The sequence below is a fragment of the Harpia harpyja genome, chromosome 15 (assembly GCF_026419915.1).
Source record: "Harpia harpyja isolate bHarHar1 chromosome 15, bHarHar1 primary haplotype, whole genome shotgun sequence".
NCBI classification, from domain to species: Eukaryota; Metazoa; Chordata; class Aves; order Accipitriformes; family Accipitridae; genus Harpia; species Harpia harpyja.
In genome coordinates, this window is record NC_068954.1 from 7,007,403 (window position 1) to 7,027,884 (window position 20,482).

Sequence of the window (20,482 nt, forward strand, 5' to 3'; positions counted from 1 at the left end):
TAACTTTGATGCTAGCCTTGCTTTGAGCAAGATCTTTGCCTAGATGGCCTCTGTAGGTTCCTCTCACCCTAAATTATTCTGTGTTTCTTAGCGTAAACTTCAATTCATTTGAATAATGTGATGCCAGCACAGCTATTTACTTTCTCTGACTAATGCCAATAAGTATTTTTGGGTGGGATTATGTTTTTATTGCTGTAGCCATATGCAGAATTGCCTTTCTTTATATAAAATCAATATGAAATGTTGCTTTTTCAGAAATCTTGAATGAAGAAAATGAAGCATTGTAGATATTTTTGAATAGTATATCTGCATTTCCTGAAAAATTTTAAGACCTGTCACTCCCAGAGTCCTAAATCAGACTAAAAGAGAAGTCACAGTATGTGTCTGTCTGCCAAATGAGTTAAATCTTTCCACTTTTGGGGTGATGTACACTGGAGAGAATATAATATGAGGTCATTTAGAATATTAAGTTAACTTTTCTTAAGGGAATATATATTGCCTATAACATGCTCAAGGTATTAGGCAGGATTGCTTTCAGTGGAATAAATTAGAATCTAATATTTTGAGTTACTGAAAAAAATGAACCATTTTCCTTTAATTTCAGCAATTTGGACAGTGCTGACTTGTGATGTTACAGGGAAGGGTTGCAGCTGGAGCTCTCCACTGAACTCTGGAGAAGGAATCGGGGATCTGTCTGCTTGTGTGCCTTAGTGCTGAAGAGCTTTCTGATAGTAAACTTTGAGTTTAAATTTGACATGACTGTTAGAGAAACTCAAAATGAATTTTATCACCTTTATTGCTTCAGCCAGATAAAGTATTATTCTAAATTATTTAAATGGCTTAAGCTCAGCTGTTTTCTTAACAGTACCTAAATTGCCATGAACATGATACTTCTTGATAGTAGAGGAATATGTAAATGGTTTTGGAATTAAGCAGTACTAGGTAATCTCTTTTTTTTTTCTTCCTTTTTTTTTTTTTTTTTCTGCAGCAGCAGCCAAGTCTCGGCTGCTGTGACTAGATTTTTATGGATTGGAATTATTAATGATTTTTATTTTATTTTTAAAGAAGGCAGTTCTGCCCAAGTTCCTGGAAACTTGCCTGGCTTATCATTTAAAGAAGACTCTTAAGTCATCAGTTTCTACCTCTTGGATAAAATTACTAAGTGGTCAGTCTTAGTTGAATGTTTTTGACTGTATATGTAGCTTGATCTTTTTAGGCTTGCGCTGAAATAAAGTCTCACCCTTCCTTCACTTAACCTCTGGCTAGTGAGTATTGTCCTCTTCCCTTGCTTGTACAAGCTGAATCTTCTGAAACTTCCCTGTCTTCCTAGATTAGCTTTCAGCCAGGCTGGCTCTCCAGAAACTGAGACTAAGCTCATGGTTGCAAAAAGAGTGAATGGAAGCAGGAAGAGGATGAGGATGCTACTTAACGCGGTGTCAGCCGCAGCACAATTACAGCAGTTGTCAAAGTTGTGCCTGTTGGAAATAACTGTCTTCCAATTTTAATTCTTCAGTTCCGTTGTGGATTTATTGGAGACATACCAGTTTACCTTAATTCCGCTTAGTGTGGGGTTTTTTTTGTTTTTTTTTTTCCAAGCTGCATTGTTTCTTCATTTTGGGGGGAAAAATACAAAAGCAGAACAATAAGCAAACTTCTCAGAATGGTTCAAGTTGTTTCCGCTCAATGCATCTTTGGGACTGGGGGGAGAAAAGTCTCCATCTTTGCTGCTTGAAGAAATGAAACTGCTAGTTTCATGAAGTTTGCACTCTCTAGTGAAGGAGAATCACATCACTTAACTCTGAGCTTGTATCTTTAGTTATGAGAGGATTTGTTTTAAGGCTACTTTGCATGTAATCTCTCTTCTCCTGAAGTCATCCTGTGGGTGCGGTTTCACATTGTGCTTCAGCAGAGATAACTTTAGGCTGCTGCCAAAAAGGGCCAGAGCTTTGCGATGCCTCTTCCTGGCTTGCCAAGGCTCTAGCGGTTGTGAGTCCACGGTGTGAGCTGACAAGCTGGCTGGTGTGGAAGAAACGCTTGTGCCAGGTTTGCCATCATGTCAGCAAGCTGAATGGCCTTAGTCTGACTGCACAGTCATTAGCTCCTGTGCGGGAGAGTGGATGGGACTGTACTTCAGGAGCCAGGGAACAGAGTGTGTTTCTCCTTTTCCATTTTAGCCTTCAGTTACTTTGCACTAGATCCAAGCTGAAATTTCTTGAGTTCCTTCTGAGTGTCTATACTAATTGCTCTCCCTAAGCGTTCATGATCCAGCAAACTGATTATTTCACAGCTTGCTTGTTCCTGATCTTTAAAATGCTTTTTTTAGAACTCCTTGTCATCCTTTCCCATCCATTTTAAGCCAGCCAAGTGTCCTTTTTAAACTGTGCCTCTCACTTGCATTCTTTTTTTTTGTTGGTTTAATAATACCTTTAAAGAGAAAATAGTTCCTAAACAGCTGGAACTTGTTATTGAGGTGCTTTTTGTATTTCTGTGGATTTTGGTTTTGGTTGTCCTCAGTAATGTGTATGTTTTAAGAAGAAGACTGAGCACAGTATGTTAAAAAAAAAAAAAAAGCCTCTGTGCTTCTATATCCAGTTTTTCCACAGTGGGACTGGACTTTAATGTTCCCATCACTTTTATGGAGTTTGGCTTATTTAGTACTGTCATGAATCAGTAAATGCAAGATTAACTAGAATAAGCCTGCCTAAAACTTAGGGTAAATTATACTGCTGTTTGCATTCATTTTAACATCTGAATGTTTCTATTGGGGAAGTTATTAACTGCTAGAACAAATTGCCAAGGGAAGTGCTAGATCCATCATTTTTTGATATGGTCAATCCCCTGGATGATGCCCATATCAGTGTGGTGTTTAATCTTCCCTTTTGGCAGATTTATTGATCGTGTGTCCATGGGATGATCTAGTTCAAGACACTGGCCAGAGTTGAATCCAACTGGAAGAGCACCAGCTGGCTGATTTGGCAGCAAACTAAACCGGCACACCCTGGAGCAGCACAACTGTGAGACCAGCACAAGAGAAGAGGCAGTGGTATGGGAATGAGTAGGGAGAGAGTGTGCAGGGTCACTCCTTCATCCTAAGATTGTTGGAATCATTGTAACAAACTCCATTCTCTGTAAATGACTAAAGAATCCGTTCCTGAAAAGCAGAGCCGATCTGATTGGTTTCCTAAGTGTTTTTTTAGTACAAGACTTCACAAATTTAGCTAGATTTGCAAGCTGCCTGGGAGTGTCGGTGGAGTTTCAGATGACTCCCTGAAGAGTAGGCCATGGGCTGTTTGTTTGAAACCTTAGTGTCCCAAACAACACTTCTTTTTGTGTTTATCTGAGTTAGTGCTCTTCTGACGCCAGGTAAAATGAGAAGCTGTTCTGAAATGGGGGCAGTGGTAGAGCTGAGGGGAGTAAGTCTTTTGTAGACATGAGGACAAGAGCAAGTATGTTAATCCCATACTATCATGGGTATGATAGATAAGGAGACAGCAGGTCTTTCAGAGAAGTGCAAACAGCAGAATATTGTCCTTTTATTAAGCATAAATTATTATAAATTGTGCTTTTTGGCTCTTGAAAATCAAATACGGTGCTTTGTTTGCCTGACTCAAACTATGCGTGCTACTGAAAGTATACCTTGTCCTTCAGCACAGGGAAGGAGAGTTTGTCTGTGAAGTGGAAGATCATAGTTAAAAACATTACATTAACATTTTCACATTATGAGAAGCCTAAGTATAACAGGATCTGCTTTTACTGCATACCAGTATCTGTGTAAGGCTGTGGTGCAGGGAAGCAGAGAAATTGAAAACTGTCTTGGATGAAACCCTTTGCAGCTTGAGGAGAGCTTGAAAGCATTTCTTGTAGCTGTATGTGCTATAGGGTTGTATGTGAATTAACAGTGTGGTTTTTCTCAAGTAAAAGCACAATTGAAAGTGCATAAAATTGCCTCTTCATTTTCACCTATTCATCATCTTACTAGATGCTTATTTGTTGGAAGAAGGTTTGCTCTTTCAATCTTAATGCTTCATCCTTACTGAGAGAGAATCATAAAATATATATATATGGATTATAATGTAAATGGCCTCTAATGTGTAGGTAGTAGAAGAAAACCTGCCCTGGTGGATAACTAGTAACATGAAGCCTCAGGCTTGATGAATAGCAGATGAAATAAAGCTGTTTATGAAATATGACATGTGCTGTCAGTAGAATAAGACAGAGCCTGCTGTCTCCATGCAGCAAGAAGACCGTGCTGATTTCCTATGTAGACAGAGTTGCTGGATCTTGCTATATGCTGCTGTATCATGCTTTTGTAGTTCTGAGCAGTGATTGAAGTGGTAAACCCTGACCTGAAAAGCTGAGGTTATATTGCTGATTTTTTTTTTCTCTTGATTTTACTCTTTATTTTTGTGTGTTGTGTCACCAGGGTTGTGCCTGGTAGTTGTGAAATATGTGAGGACAGTCAAAATGATTTCCTTTGTGTTTCTGAAATCCAAACTGCTACTTCAAGTTAATGTGTTGAGAATGGTGGAGGTGAGGGTTAGCTTTTTGTGAACTTGTGTTCGGGTGCTTTGTCTCCTGACCGCAAGGACTGGTATCTGTTGCCCCAGACAGCTTTTCATAACCTCCCGTAATGCCTCTGCTCCCTCCTCAAATTCTTCAAATACCGATCGTTCTGTGTTACTATCAATTAGCTGTGCAAGACACAGCACATGCTGTAGCTGCTTCCAAGCTGCATATTTGGTGATTAGCCAATCATCAGGTTAAAAGAACAGGAGTGTTGGGGCAGTTCTTAGGTCTTTTCCTCAGGGACGACTGTGATTTGGGTGCTTCAGTGCTGAGTCTGGAGAAAAAAAAAACAAACAAAAAAACCAAACCAAATACCAAAAACCCCCCAAAACCAAAAAACCACCAACTCTTATTTTTGAGATGCTCCTCTTCTGGCATGTTTCAACCAAATGGGTGTATGGGGGAAGAATTATTGGGAGTGAAGCAGGAGAATAGGCTGATAGGGATGCTCATGCGAGCCTGGTTTCTTCAAGTGCTCAAGATTATGTACAGGTACCTAAAAAACCCCACAGTGAATGAAGGGGGGATGGTTGATGTACCACAGTAGTACTGGGAGAATGGTCCAGCAGGAACCTCCTGCAGTTCCAAAAAGACAAATGCATAATCCAGCATCTAGGAAAGAACAACCTCGCTGTCTACCAGGTGGCACGAGCAGAACAGTAGCTAGCAGGTCATGGGGAGTGGTTGTTCCCTGCTACCCGGCACTCACAAGGTTGTCTTTAAAATACCCTGTTCAGTTTTGGTCCTCCCTCCCCTCAGATGCAAGGGGGATGCCAACAAACTGGAGAGTTGAGTGTGGTTAAGAGGATAGTGCATATAGTGTGCAAGAAGTTGATCTAGCCTGGTGAAGAGAAAGCCATACTCTCCTTGGAGGCACAGTGGGAAAATGTAAATGAATGGCTGCAAGTTAGGACAATGTTAATTCCTATTGAATATAATGGGGAAAAATTACTATGAGAATTGAGTACCAGAAAAGGTGCCCAGGGTGGCTGTTTTATCTCCATGCTTTGAAGACTTTCAAAATTTAGCTGGACAATGCCTTGAGTGACCTGATTTGACTTTTGAGGTTAGCCTTGCTCTGACCAGTTAGGAGTAAGTGACCTCCAGAGGTCCTTTCAAACCTTGTTTTTCTGTGATTGGAAGTATTGCAAGCCATGCAGGTTTAAATCATGGTCTTAATAAGATACGCTTAAATCCTTCTAAATTCCAGTTACAAATGGATGTTTAAAGGACCCGATCTCCTAGCTTTTAGAACATAATTGAGCTAATGAAGCAATTTTATTTCCTTTAAAACTATCTGATTGAAATTGTAGGGTGCCCTTGAGCATTTGCCATTTTGACTGGCTTTTGTAAAAATCCATTGCATAAGGATTTCTCTCTGTGCTTTTTAATCAATGGTTCAGTTTTTTGTATTGACTAAAATGTCCACACTAAGAAGTAAATTAACTTTATTAATGCCATAATTAGTATGGACTCTCCTGACAGCCTGGAGTCAGATAGGAACACTTGTCCCTGTTTTAATGCTAAGCATATTTTGTGGTTTTTGCAAAATCCCAATCTGGGACCATTCAGACTATTGCATCATGTCTGTTTTTAAAGATGAAGGGAACACTTTGTGCATGCTCCGAATGATGCTTTTAAGTTTCCCTAAATTTATTTCAAAGCTAGATTCTTGCCATGTTTGCAGAAATACTAATTGTCATTCTAAATTAGATATGTACCAAATCGTAGGCCATCTATCAAAGCATTTTTGCATTTTTTTTAGAGCGTGAAAGGAGTTTTCTTTTGGTTTAAGCCCAAAAAGCTTTCAGAGACTTTCTTGTTTTTGTAACTCATGAATTCATAACCGGGAGCTATGATCATGCTATCCTTTTTGGCTAGAAGAGTCCTGAAAAAAATCTGCAGGAGGACCTGAAGCTTTTGTAGTAACATGGGGTCCTGATATTGAAGGAAGGGAACTTCTATAAAATTCAAATACAGATTTTTTTTTTTTTTTTTTTTTTCTTGGCGGGTGGGGAGGGAAATGACTTTGTAAAAAGAATTCTACCTAAGATAAGTGTTGGAGTCTTCAGCTTCAAACATATTTTCATGAGCAAATTATCTGGCGGCAGTTTTAAGGGAAAAACCTCTAAATATGGTGTTGACCCTGTGCTACTTTTACTGCTTATTTGGTGCTTTGGATTTGAACTAAATCTAAATGAGGTATAATCTTTTTGTTCTTCAGAGCTTTTTGGCATGGCTTTGTTTTAGCAGCTTTTGTAATTTGATGTTTTGTGACTCACCTTGAATGTTTTGCCAAATAGATGTTATAAAATTAACTTAAGGGAAGGAACGGAGGAAGAGGCATAAATCTATATATGGAACAGTGTCAGAGTCATGACTTAAGAAAATGTGGGGTGCTTTTTTTGAAGTACATTCCCCTGTGCCCTCTAAGATCCCTGGTTTTCTCTGCATATTAAATTAATAGTGGTTTTTCACTTTTGCTTGTGAAGACATTTGCTACCTTTCCTGCTGGTGTCACCTCTCATTTCCAGGCTGGTTTCTTGCAGTGAGCTCTACTCAGGAAGGAAATAACAGGTACCACAAAACATCACTTTCTGCTTAATGTAACTTCCCAGGTAAAAACATTTTGACCTCTTCTGTCCTTACAAGGTAGTATCAAATACCTCTAGGTGGTAGAGCTTTTACTCGAATACTTCCTATTTCATGTCTTCTCTTGCTGTGAAAGGAGGAGTCTGGCAATTCCTGCTCATAGAATCGAGAGGGTAAATCAAACCCACAATTTTAACATTTATTAAATTTGCAACTGATTTTAAGAAAAGTATTTCTGATAATATTGGAGAAGACGTGATCAGAGTCAGTTTAACATTCCTCACTCCAGGTCTATATCACTAAAACGCTTTTTTCCCAGCTGGCTGGTAATGATGACTTATCTACAGGATACAGTTGTAGAATTATGAGGGTATGTGTGGAAGTGATTTGATTTAGGAAGGTGAAAATTGACAAACTTAATTTTTTAACTGTGTTCTATCATACACAGTGGTAAGCACTAGAATGCACTCTATAAAATCATGGGAGCCTGGAGTAGGAAAATGAGGCATGCATGGTTTGCATCTTTAATGCTTCAGGGCAGGCTGCTGGGCAGGATTTCTGCTATACTGTTTAATTTTCTTCACAAAGTATCTTGCTAATAGTACTGGAGCCAGCTAGAGAGGCTGGTGTTTGAGATGGTTACTGTTAGAATGCAATGAGTTTCTCATTACTTGAAATAGTTTGGGAGGAAAAGCGTACATTTTTACAGTTTTCAATTGTTCATTTTCCTAATTACTTCAGCCATTCTTATTGGGCTGTAAAACTAGGCATAGTCTTTTATTAAAAATGTGTGGTGAGTCATTCCTTGGAGAATGCACCATTGACTTCCCCAATCTAAAAATGCCAGGCGGATTCAGGGCAGCTTCCAGATGGACCAGTTCTGTGCTGACAGAACCAAGGCTCCTGGCTTTAGACTGTCTCAAGGGTAGACTGCTATTTTTGTTTTTATTTTACTTTTTTTACGCAAGCTATTGATGTAGAGGGATTGTTGCTCTAAGCAGAAAATGTTTGTGCTAGAATGGGGTGATGCAGCATAGAGCAAGTTACAAAAGGAGTAAGGAAAGATAGCAGACACTGCAGGATGGAAAAACAGAAGAAAAAGCGAAACCTTACTCAGATTGCCTTGTCACTGCCTTTGACAGCAACTGGAGCTGGCTGAGAGTTCATGACTGGGACGTCAATGGCATAGCAGCGAGAAGGTATTTTTGGGAGAAGTGTTCAGTGGCTGAAATTAATTAAAGTTTGGCCAACTTCTGCAGAGTTGTGTGTCAACTGTAGATGTAAAATCAAAAGTCCAAGAAACTTTAATGAGGGGTCTGACAGATCTTGTGGATCACAAGAAGTCTGTGAAAGTCACAGGATGTCTCTGAAAGAGAACATGCTAAAGCCAGTTACTGATAAGTTCTTTTATTTGTATGGTATATCTAACACCTAAGTAAAATCTCAATAAAAGATTTTTGTGTCTGAATCACAGAATGGCTTGGGTTGGAAGGGACCTTCAGTGATCATCTAGTCCAACCCCCCTGCCATTTGCAGGGACGTCTTTCCCTAGATCAGATTGCTTAAAGCCCCATCCAACTTGGCCTTGAACACTTCCAATGATGGGGCATCCACAACTTCTCTGGGCAACCTGTTCCAGTGCCTCACCACCCTCATCATAAAGAATTTCTTTCTTATGTCCAATGTAAATCTACCCTCTTTCAGTTTAAAACCATTGCCCCTTGTCCTGTCACTACAGACCTTGGTAAAAGGTCTCTCTCCATCTATGTTATAAGCCCCCTTTATGTACTGAAAGGATGCAATAAAGTCTCCATTATCATTAGAAAGTATAAAATGTGGTGGGACCCTGGACTTCAGGAGAATAACAGAACTACCTTTTATTCCAGCTTGTTCCTTCCCCTTTTCCAATGGTAATTTTTTTCCCTTGAAGCTCATGGTGTTTAATCAAAACGGGAAGCTGGTGCTGAAGTTTGGGCAAGCAAAGGCCCAAATGAGATATTGGATATTGTGAGACTTAAACAATATGTTTGAAAGTTGTTTTGTTGCTGGGTTTTTTTAAGTGTTTCTCCCCCCACCCCGTGTGTTTATTCTGACTTTTTTTTTTTTTTTTTTCCTAAAAGCTATCTTCATAACAGCTTAAAATACCCTCACTGTAAGCACTGGAGTGTACTCATTAAATTTTTAACTGATCTTGTAAACCGTCACATATATCCAGCACCTTTTTGGTGGCAACTTGTAATAGAAAAGATATACTGTATTCCAGAAGAATGATGTATTTTCTTAATAACCCAGTGCTATGGTCTTTGATTGGAAAGACTTTGATTTTTAAATTCCCTTCTAAAAAGTTGGTGTGGTTTTTTTTGGTTGGTTTTTTTTTTTTCTTATCTGATAGAGGAAGGGGGGCTGGGGCTGGAGGACTGAGCTGCCCCAGCACAGCGCTGCATGAATGTGAGCTCAGGCGGCGATGGTGCTCTGTCTCATCAGCTCTTATGCTGGGGAGGTGGAAAGGGGGCTTATTGGGAATTTGGCCTGACTCTGTAGCATAGTGGCTGATTGCCATAGCTCATGTAATGCTGCATCAAACCTAATGAGCCTTCTGAGATGTGGGGTGTGTTGGAGTGAGTATGAAGGCTGTTGCTTCAAATGGAGCAAATCCTGTTGGGATCCAAACTGAGTCCCTGCTGGGTGGCAGCAGGGTGTTTGTAGTGCTCCCAGACTTTGGGTGGACACAGCTGAGCTGGTTTTATGTAGAATCAGCTTGGGTCCAACAGTGCATATTTGTTCCTATTGAAGGTGTCTTTAGTGCCTGAAAGCAATGTTTGTTTGCCCAGCACCTGAGCTAATAAATTCTACAGATTTAGGTTCTGTCTTTGAAATAATCTGCTACTAGAATAATCAGCTTACAGCAAATTGGGAGTTAATTGTATGTGCTTAAAAGAAAATGTACATAGAATGGCATGAAAATCTTTCAATTCCATTGGCATTATGTTGTTTTATTATGAGCTAATGGAAGAATCCTGATGGCTCGGGGCACTTTGCTTAAAACAAGACCTTAAGTTAATATTTGAATATATGAGGTCAGCATTATCTTAAACTGCAGAGTACCTCCTCTGCCACATCCTTTCCTTGTGGCAGCAGCAGTTTGCTTGGCTGGCATATAGGGGATCAAAGCTTCAGGAGCAGGAAGCAATGTGACTGCTTTGGTACAGAGCCGTTTATCAGGACTGGAGCTGGCATGACTGGTATGGCTCACTTGGGAGTAGGCACAGGTAGAAATGGCTCTGCTGTGTGTCACTGCTATTTCTGAGGCCATACAGGAGGCGTCTGACCTCCTTTTGAGCTACTGTGAAGGTAGAACATCTTACTTGTGATGCTGAACACTTTCAGTAATCCTCGTGATGCAACTGTTCTGCAAGTCCTTCATGTGCAGCATTAACGTGATGGCTCTGCATGGCTCAGCTTGGTTAAGTGACTGCTGTTCTGTATAGTGTGACTTAAAACTATTGACTTATTGAAGGCTGTGGTGAACTGTACTGTAAAATATGTGTAGACTGCATGGTCTCCATTGGTTAAATATACTCTTTCCTTGTTCGGTTTCTTAATAGCTTGGAACTGCATCCCTACCATCAGAGTTGACAGGAATCCAGTGGCCTCATATTGTTTATGCATTATGTTAGGATGTGGTTTCATGGCACATTTCGGCTATGTGCAAAGCAGCAAGTGGTGAGGGGCAAGATGAGTGCATCCGTAGGGGGAAACTGCTGGTGTTAGGGACCTGCATGTTTTGGACGTTTATGTATCATCCTAGTTCTAGTCTTATCCCACGGACTTAATGCCCATTAAAGATTAGCATGCATTAAGAGTGTTCCTGGGCTGCATGTCTTTGATTTAGTTTCAGTGAAAAGAAATCCAGGTTGCTTGCTCTGAGACTGTTCCACACTGGGAACTGAAGCACAATAAATGAGGACGGTTTGGAGCTTCACTGAGAAGCATGTTGCTGATCTGGACTGTAACAATGATGTGGATGTTGATCTAAGTTGGGTTTGATGCAGTCCTGTGTCTCTGACCCTGCAGTGAGCCATCTTAGGGAGATAAACTTGCAGAAAGTTGGCACTAAATAGTTTTCTCTTGGGCTGTTTTCTTTATCTGATTCATCAGTAGTATAAATAAGTACTAATTTAAGCGCAGAGCAGGGGAAAGGAACTATGTGAATGCACACAGAAGAGAGGATGGGATCACAGCATCCTTGGGTTGAGATGTCTTAGAAGTACAACTTTGCAGGTTTCCCGCTTTCCATTGGTGATGTAGCTGTATTGTGCACCATGAGAAAGAAAGTAGGAAATACTATGTGTTTGATCTGTTCAAGGTTCAGTCCCTAGGCTGCTTCTCATGCTTATTGGTTTTGGGGCATGAAAGGAAGGGAAGCAGCTTTTTGCACAAGACCAGTGGTCAGAGCGGTTTCCCCAGTAGTGGGAAATGAGGTGCTTCCCTACTCGGTGTGAGGAAGACCAAACTCACCTCTGTATCCCCAAAGAATACTTTGATCTTTGGGGAATTGGTTATTATGGTCATTGTGGGTTGTTGTGTAAACAGGAGAGTGAATCACCCGAGCAGATGCAGAGTGCAGGAGGAGCCTGGCAGCAGAGCAGTGGAGGCTCTTGGCCAGGAGGGATTTGTCCTTGGTTGCCAAACCCTGGTGCTCACCTTGTGCATGTGTCTTACCAGTAGAGCTTCAGGGGGACAAAACTCTGGCAGTTTTGGAAGCAGGGGCTAGAATCTTAAGGGCAATGGGGAGTCCACCTGTTCTCTTTATTAGAGCATATGGGTTGTCATTAGTGACTCAGGTCAGGGTACGGGGAATTATGTGGTGTTGAAGTGGAAAAAACCCATTCTTATAACTACTACTTGTGTTTAACACTTACGGAGGTGTTTTCATTGTTCAGCATTTAAACACCTGAACTACTTTTTCAGTGTTAAGATTTGTCTTCAGTGGCCAAATGTATACTATGGTATTACTATTAAAAAAGCTGGAACTCATATCTCACAAATTGTAGGAAAGTTTCTGGGGAAAGCAATTGGAAGGAGCTTTCTCCTTCAGTCCAACACCTGATTTTGAGATAGTCATGAAGAAAAGTTGATAGTTAAAAAGTTAAGATTGTGTCTTCTGTTGTCTTTTGTCTCTAGTGTAAGCTTGCTGTCTGCTATAAAACTAAATACCTTTGTAACTCTGTGTGTATGTATTCATACATAATAACAAAAATGTTAGCTTGGTTTTATAGGAGACTAAACTTTGTTTTTTTTGTGATAGGTGTACAAGTGGAAATAACAGTACTAATAAAGTTTGTTTCGGGCATCTAGCAACTGTCTGTTACGATAAATTGGAAAAGCAAAATCTCAGTTTCTAATGTAACTGCAGTTCTGCTGGCAAGATGCTTTTGGAGGCCACACAACTTTCCAGGGTTCACATTCCAATAAATGACTTTGAATCTGAACTGACCTAAAACCTGCCTGAATAAAACCTGCCTGAAGAGACCTTTATGGAGCATGGCATGCAACTCAAGCTCCTCTTGCTGCTTGATGTTGGACTCTGTCCCTCCAGGTCTGCAGCAAGTTTCAGCAAGGCTTCCTGAATAGCTTGAGATTTATATGCAAAGATTTCAGTTATCCCACAAATGATTTTTTAAATTTTTTTATTTTATTTTATAAGCTATTGAATGTGTTTTTTTTCATGAGATTTATTTTATATCTGGTTTGTGTCTTTTTCTGGCTACTACAGAAAGGTCACTGGATTCTGACAGTATTGTAATATCCTAAACAAAGTACCAAGAACGTAAAATTGTGCTTTTTGCTGGATCAGTGTCTGATACTTGGTTATTTCTACTGAAGACACAGGCATGCTAGAATTTCAGTATATTTTCCACTCTTTTCCTTGCTTTATTTATGTATTTTTTTTGTAGGGCTCCAAGAGGACCTTAGTTACCTATGATAGCCAACTTCAGAAAGAATCTGACTAGCTGAAGACTCCCTTTGTTTAAAATCAGTGAAGATGGGTGTTACATGGCCATACTTATCGGGAGGCTTGGCTTCTGCTTTGGCATTGGGTTGTGGTTGGCAGAAGAGCCGGTTGTGTAAGTTTTGGAGAAGCGGAGAGTCCACCTGTGCCAGCAGTGAGTGAATGCCTTGTACAGGCAGCATTGCTATGTTGGCTAACAGCGTGAGCTATTTTGTCAAAGATGCAGTGCTGTTAGATAGGATACTTTTTGTCTTTGCCATGGGGAACAATGTAGTCTGTAGTTGTTGACTGGGCTGACTGGCTTTGACATGTTTGGTCTGTTTTATTGTTTCATTAGGCAGGCTGTCATCTTACTTGAAAGCAAGAGCTGAACAGACCACTCCCTTAAAGCCTGCTAGAACCACCTTTCCCCCAAAGATGTCCAGTCAATATTTTTTTACTTAGCACTGTTGATTTAATCGATCCCCTGCCCCTGAAAATGGGTCAAAACCTTCAAAAAGCACTGTCTGGGAAGTTCTGAAATTATGTTAGAAAGCTGTCATGGCTGGATGACAGAAAGCTGCCACCTAAGGTATATCTTTGGATCGAATCAGTCACAGAATCACTGAGGCTGGAAGGCACCTTTGGAGATCATCTAGTCCAACTCTCGTGCTCAGAGCAGGGTCAGCTACAGCAGGTTGCTCAGGACCATGTCCAGTTGGGTTTTGAGCATCGCTGACTACGCAGCCCCTCAGGACAAACTGTTCCATTGTTTGATCATTCCCGCAGTGTGCATGTATGTAGATGTATGTGTGTATATGTATGTTTAAGTGGAATTTGTTCTCTTTCAGTTTGTGCCCATTCTCTCTTGTGCTTTCACTGGGCGCCGCTCAGTCTTTTCCACACCCTCATCAATAAGATCTCCTTGAGCCTTCTCCCAGTGCTTTCAGCCTCTCCTTGTATGAAGATACTCCAGTCCCTTAGTCATCTTTGTGGCCCTTTGTTGGGCTCACTCCAGTATGTTTGTGTCTGTCTTGTACTGGAGAGCCCAGAACAGGACCCAGCACTCCAGATGGGTCTCACCAGTGCTGAGCAGAGTAGGAGGATCACCTCCCTTGACCTGCTGGCAATAGTCTTCCTAATGCAGCCCAAGATGACGTTGGCCTTCTTTTGCTGCAAGGGTGCATTGCTGGCTCACGTCAACTTGGTGTCCACCAGGTCCTCCTCTGCCAAGCTGCTTTCCAGCCAAGCAGTCCACAGCCTGTACTGGTTGTTCCTCCCAAGGGGCAGGACTTGGCATTTCCCTCTGAACTTCCCTCAGCCTGTTGAGGTCCCTCTGAATAGCAGCACACCCATCTGGTCTGTCAGCCACTCTTCATGGTTTTTTATCATCTGCAGACTTGCTGAGGGTGCATTCAGTCCCATCATCCAGGTCATTAATAAAGATACTGAACAACTCAGCATTGACTCCTGGGGCGCATGACTGGTGACTCTCTTCCAGCTGGACTATGTGTCATTGATCATTACCCTTTGAGCCTGGCATTTTGGACAGTTTTCAGTCCATTTCACTTTACACTCATCTGGCCTGTACTCCATCAGTTTGTTTATGAGGATGGTATGGGAGATGGTGTCCACTGCCTTCCCCTCATCCAGTGAAGTAGTCATTTCATCGTGGAACGCTGTCAGGTTGATCAAGCATGATTTCCTCTTCATACATCTTTGCTGATTCCCATTATCACCATGCTGGTGCTTTTGGGTGGCACTGGCTCAGCTGCCTCTGATGCTTCATTGAACAGAGCTTCCAGCCCCTCGACTGCTACCAGGGCACTGAATGTAGTCCTGTGTTTCTAAATCTGTTCTGTCAGTTCTTACAGTCTGTTATAATTTATTTTCTATAATACCCTAATCGACCTGATTTTGATTTGGCTTGTCATTTTTTTTGTTTCCTTCCCTCTTTTCTTGGTTGGAAGCATGTGCCAAGTGACGTCTTCTTTTTATATTTGAATTCTTGCCAAAACAAGATTGCCACTTAGAGATCTAGGATAAAGACATCTTCTTTGCAAACGGTGTAGGAGGTCGTTTGTGATGGCCCATGCTGCCTGTGAAAACTCAGGAGAATGTCGTCTCCCTCTCAGGTGAGCTTTGGTCCTGCTGGATGTGCAAGAAAGGCATGGTTAACCTCACAGTGTTCATGCTCAAGCTTGAGAAAACTATTTTTCATCCAAGACTCGGTCATTATGGGCTTTTAAGCTACAGATAATTGATTTGAGTTGGTTTGAAATTGAGAAAGCTGTGTAGAAAGCAGAGGGGAGGTAAGATAGGTGGTTTTGGTAGTTTGTGTTGCTGAGGTGTTCTGCTGCACCTTCTATGAATTGAGACTTTGCCGTTTTTGAAGGTTTTGACCAGCTTATGCTACTGCAGTCCAACTTACTGCTGACTGATTTTAGTATCACATTTGCTCTTGAGTAAAGCTTTTAAGTGAGAACTTGAAGCATTCAGATGTATAATTCAGAACTACTTCAAGCATTCAGAAGTGTAAGCTGTGGACTGACATGATTCCTAATTATTGTTGTTATAAGGAGTTGTGATTCCTTAAAACCATTTCCGTCACCACTGGACACTGTTTTTTACTTGGGTGAATATTATGCTTGAAGACTTTTCAGAGGCTTGTTTTACCTGGACTGTTTCGGTAGTAGAATGGTTTCTTGCCCATCACATTGCAGTCTGAATTACCTGGACGGTTCATCTAGTGCTACTTGCTAATATTGAAAACCAAAACTGTTAAGTGTTCCTCTTAAGGACCACATAATAGTGAGGTGTGTAGCTTCTTGCTGTTTCTGTGTCATCACAGGAAAAAAAATATATGGGATGAAACTATCTTGACATTCCCTATGACCCCTCCCACTTTACAGGTGAGAAAGCAGAGTTTAGATCTGTTTTGTGTACATATCCATGAGAGTGAAGGTAGTATTATGTATCACTGACAAATAAAAGAGGAAATTCAGCACCTAAATTTCAAACGTAAAAAGCTGATGTTCATTTACTGCTATTTGTCTTTGGAACACAGAGACACATGGATGATGACTGGGAGGTCTTGAGATCCTCCTTTGGTTGTTGGCATGACCGAGTCCATGTTTTACAGTCTGGAAAGGTGACCAAAATGAATGTGTTGTGCATTTCAATCGCAAATATAGAAAAGTTCCCTCAAGGAAATAAAGAAGCTTTCAAAATAATTAGTTCATGTTGACATAGTGTGGGTATGATTACCTACTACTTCAGTGGAAAAAGGACCAGGCGTTTGGCAGTTCGAGTTGTAGTCTATGATGCTGTAAGCATTTACTATGACTGACACTGTGTTCTGATCCATTTTCCATGTTTAACTTCGTAAAACTGTCCTGTAGTGTGTATATTGAAATATAATACCTGCTAATGTGCTTAAAAACAGAGTTTATCATGAGAGAAATATGTGACATGGATATTTTTACTTTTTAATGCATTTTTAAGTTTCCAAAATGGTTGGGTTGAGTTGGTTAGAAGATGACATTTTTATTTCTAGGCTATAGGTGATGAATGGCCATTGTCTTTATGATCTGTGGCTGCCAGAATTTCCTATCTGTTGGGCAATATTTCATGTCAGCCACTCAAAAGACAACTAAGTGCAGAAGCAAGACAAAACTACTATGCTTGCTGCAGGCAGTAATGGGGAAATACGATGCTTTGAAGCAAGCTTAGAGAATATGTTTGGCAAAAATAAATGTATACAGTACAAAAAAAAAAACTATGTTAGGAGTTCCAGAGTGTGTATCACGAGCAGATAACTCTGGTGATGACTTCTGTTCATAATGAAGAAAACAAATTTTCTTTCTTAAAGGAAAAAAAGCAAACTAAGTCTTCATGTTTATATTCGACTGGTTCCTTTGTTAATGGGCGTATTCAGAAAATACTTTGCCAGACAGATCATTCTAGCTTCTCTTGTATTCATGGTACCATCATGTAGTTCTGTTTTTTACCAAGGTTTTTCTGACTTCATCTATAGGCAGCAGAGGGATAAAGGCTATGTTGCAACATGCGTGCCACAGCACTTCTGATATGTGGAGAGTTTTGATCAAAATTATACATTGATTTAATGGAGCTGTAAGTTCAATACCAGGAAATAATACTTCTCCCATTTGAATCCTTAATTTGTGAATTAATTGTTGGATATTATTATGCACTGATAGAATAAAGAGTAACCTGGGAAAAAACTTATACAGCCATTCAGGATTTCTGTCTTTTAACCCTGTTGTGCTCTTGGCTTTATGCATGTTTGCTGTGGTCTGCAGAGGAGAGGGAGGTTTCAGTGAGAACAGTGTTAAGTTTGGTAGTGCCTGGGTATCCTGACTGGATTCGAGGGAGAGAGAAGATTATTTGATTGCTGCAGGTTTGTGGAAATTTCTGGCATAAACAGAATTTCTTGGTGAACAAATGAGCCTTTATTGCCAAACAAGCCTCAAGCTGTCAGTAAGCAACTCTCATGGATCTTGTGCAACAGATGGATAAGTATGTAAATACATTGCTATGCTACTCTGAGTAAACTTAATTATATTAAAATTAAAGCTTGTGTGCTTATTCTTCTTCACACAAAACCAGATGAATCTGAAGGAGGGTGCCTTTTACATGTCTGTGGAATTTGTGTGATCTTGTCAATTGCACACCTTCTGGCTGTATTACGTTTCTTGGATCAAACTTGCAAAAATATCGTGTGTGCAGCAATCAGTTTTTTGCAGATACAATAGCAGATGCAAGCATAAGAATTGACAAAGCGTTGCATGTACATACCATACATGCATAATTTGAACCTTTCTCCCTCTTTGGCCCCAAACATGCATTGAGTAACAAACGCTTGCCCTGTGGGGAGTGATTCATAATCGGTATATCTTGGATTGGGACTTGGTGGGATGGGGGACAAAAACTACTGCCAGCAATCCCTTCCACCACACATGCGCAAAAACCTACCTACCACCACCGAAATATGACCTGGTGTCATATTCCTAAATTTACTTTATACTAATAGGTGACTGTCCAGTTTTTTTCCCCTCTCCAAAATGGCTGGAAACACTACAATTCACAAATGAATGTTTCTGTAAGGGACACACTTGTTCTTAGCATTTGTTGTTAGGTCTGCCTTTTTGTACCTGCATGGCTTTCACATTGCATTTCCACGTCTGAGTTGCATTCACTGTGGTTTTTTGTTTTGTTCTGTTTTTTTTCTTTTTAGTGGACTATATTGTGGAATATGATTATGATGCAGTGCATGACGATGAGTTAACGATCCGAGTTGGGGAAGTCATCAGGAATGTGAAAAAACTGGAAGAAGAAGGATGGTTAGAAGGGGAACTAAATGGCAAAAGGGGCATGTTCCCTGACAATTTTGTCAAGGTGAGTTTTCTGCATTGACTTGGTTTTACTGTGATTGTACGGGAGGCTGGTTACTATTGAAATGGTTAGAATATGTTAGTTGTATTTGTAACAAGATAATTTTTTTCACTGGAAGACCTTTTGGATTATCTTTTTTTTTTTAGTACGCTTTTGAAGGCCTTTTTTGTTTGAGTAGGTTCTGCTGTCTGTTCTTATTCACTCTAGCATTTCTTTTGGTCTGTGCCCTTGCACTGCATGTTCTGTCTCCTTCCTACTGCTGCAGTGCACTAACAGTTGTCTGTAGCCATGGTTACCTGCTTTAGTGAGATGAACTGATGCAAAAACCAAAACCACAAAAAACCCTCAAACCTACCCCTACAGAAGACATCAAGTCATGAGAGAGTTGGAGAAAGTGGGGTCACAGTTCAGCCAGCTCGGCTATAATGAAAAACTACATCCTCAGACTGTGGTTGTGTGGGTGCTTCAGCCTGGATTAAGCTGCTTAAGGAGCAATTCTGCCCTACCCTGGACTCCGTGCTGCTGGCACTGCCTTTTTTGTGACCCTGCAAAGGGACAGGGCAGGGAATGGAACATGTACAGCTGAAAGGTAACTGTGCAATCAGGTTGGCTTTCAGCTTGTTTGATTTCCTGACTGGGCTCCCCATGTAAGTGCTCTATTGGGCTGCAGCACGGTCGTGTCTTCGGATTAGTCATCATCTTTCTAAATATGATTCTCTTCTCTGGGATCTCTATCTCGCTCAATGTGCGACTGACTTGCAGTAGTTGTCTTCTGCTATGAGATATTGCTTCTCAAACCTTTTATTTAACCTTTTATATTTATTCTGTGTTTGCGTCCTGTTTTCTCTGCAAATTTTCTAAATGTAATACTGAGTATGCACCTATTTATTAGTCACTTGTCTAATATTTTAAACTTGTTTGTAGTTTAGTTCAAAATCCATTTCCAGTTTTGAGTCCTGTATAAATAGTAATTTTACCTTAAATGGTATTTTGATGATTACCGTGTTGATGTACTTAATTAGCACTCAAGTGCCATAGAGGGAGAAAGCATCAGACATGGCTCTTGTCTGGTTCTTCTGTCATCAAGACTGTCTTTCTACTGAACAGCAGAGTGATCAGATGTGGCATGTTTCCATGTTAAATACTAAACTTGTTGGGTGTTTTCTTGCCCTTCTGCACCTGTGGCTGTTATAAACTTTGTTTTAAATTATCTCCACCCTGAAAAATCTTTATGCATCTCTGCTCCAGGTATTTTTAACTATACAGCTGTTCAATATGTGCATGGCATGGTCAGATATCCTGAATTACAGGGGACAATCAGTTTTCTAGAAGGTATAGGGATTTGGAGAAGTAGAAAGAAGTGTACAAGAAAATAATCTCTTTGGTTTCATGACAACAGGTGATAACTTGCTTTCTTGGTGCTGGAGTTGATTGCAGTTATGAGGCTGATCTTGGGAACTTTTAAGATGGTACGCAAAGGCTAGACAACTGTCGTGCAGTGATGAGATGATAGGGCAACCAAAATGTCAACAGGAGGATCATGGCTGCATGCCGCCTGGATGTGCTGGGTGCCCCGGATCCAGACTGTATCATCACCGCTAAAGCGGATCAGTCCCCTTCTGTTCCCTCCTTCTGGGCTCCGCTAACACATAGGATTTACTGACATTGTACACAACTCCTCATATTTCGACTTTGCATGCTTTGACAAATGTGTCTTTTTCTGTTTGAAGTAAGACCAAGTGCTATCAACTTCATTTTGAATTGTTAAAGTCATGCAGCAAATAGCTTCATATGCAGAAGGGAATGTATGGAAGCTTCCTGTGGATACTGATGTGATGCTGATGCTTGGTACCTTATAACATCTGTTGGTAGCTTTTTGGTTGGGCTTTTTTGGCTTCTACCCAAACTTTTTGCCCA

General features: G+C 40.6%; 1 protein-coding gene across 2 annotated transcripts in view; it reads left to right on the forward strand.

The window, feature by feature from the left end:
- CD2AP (CD2 associated protein) overlaps positions 1-20,482 on the forward strand; it is an 85,114-nt gene that overhangs the window by 5,570 nt on the left and 59,062 nt on the right. For both annotated transcript variants that reach the window (XM_052809570.1, XM_052809568.1), the window contains exon 2: positions 18,408-18,568. In XM_052809570.1, coding sequence (XP_052665530.1) covers positions 18,408-18,568 — 161 coding nt within the window. The remainder of the gene's footprint in view (positions 1-18,407; positions 18,569-20,482) is intronic.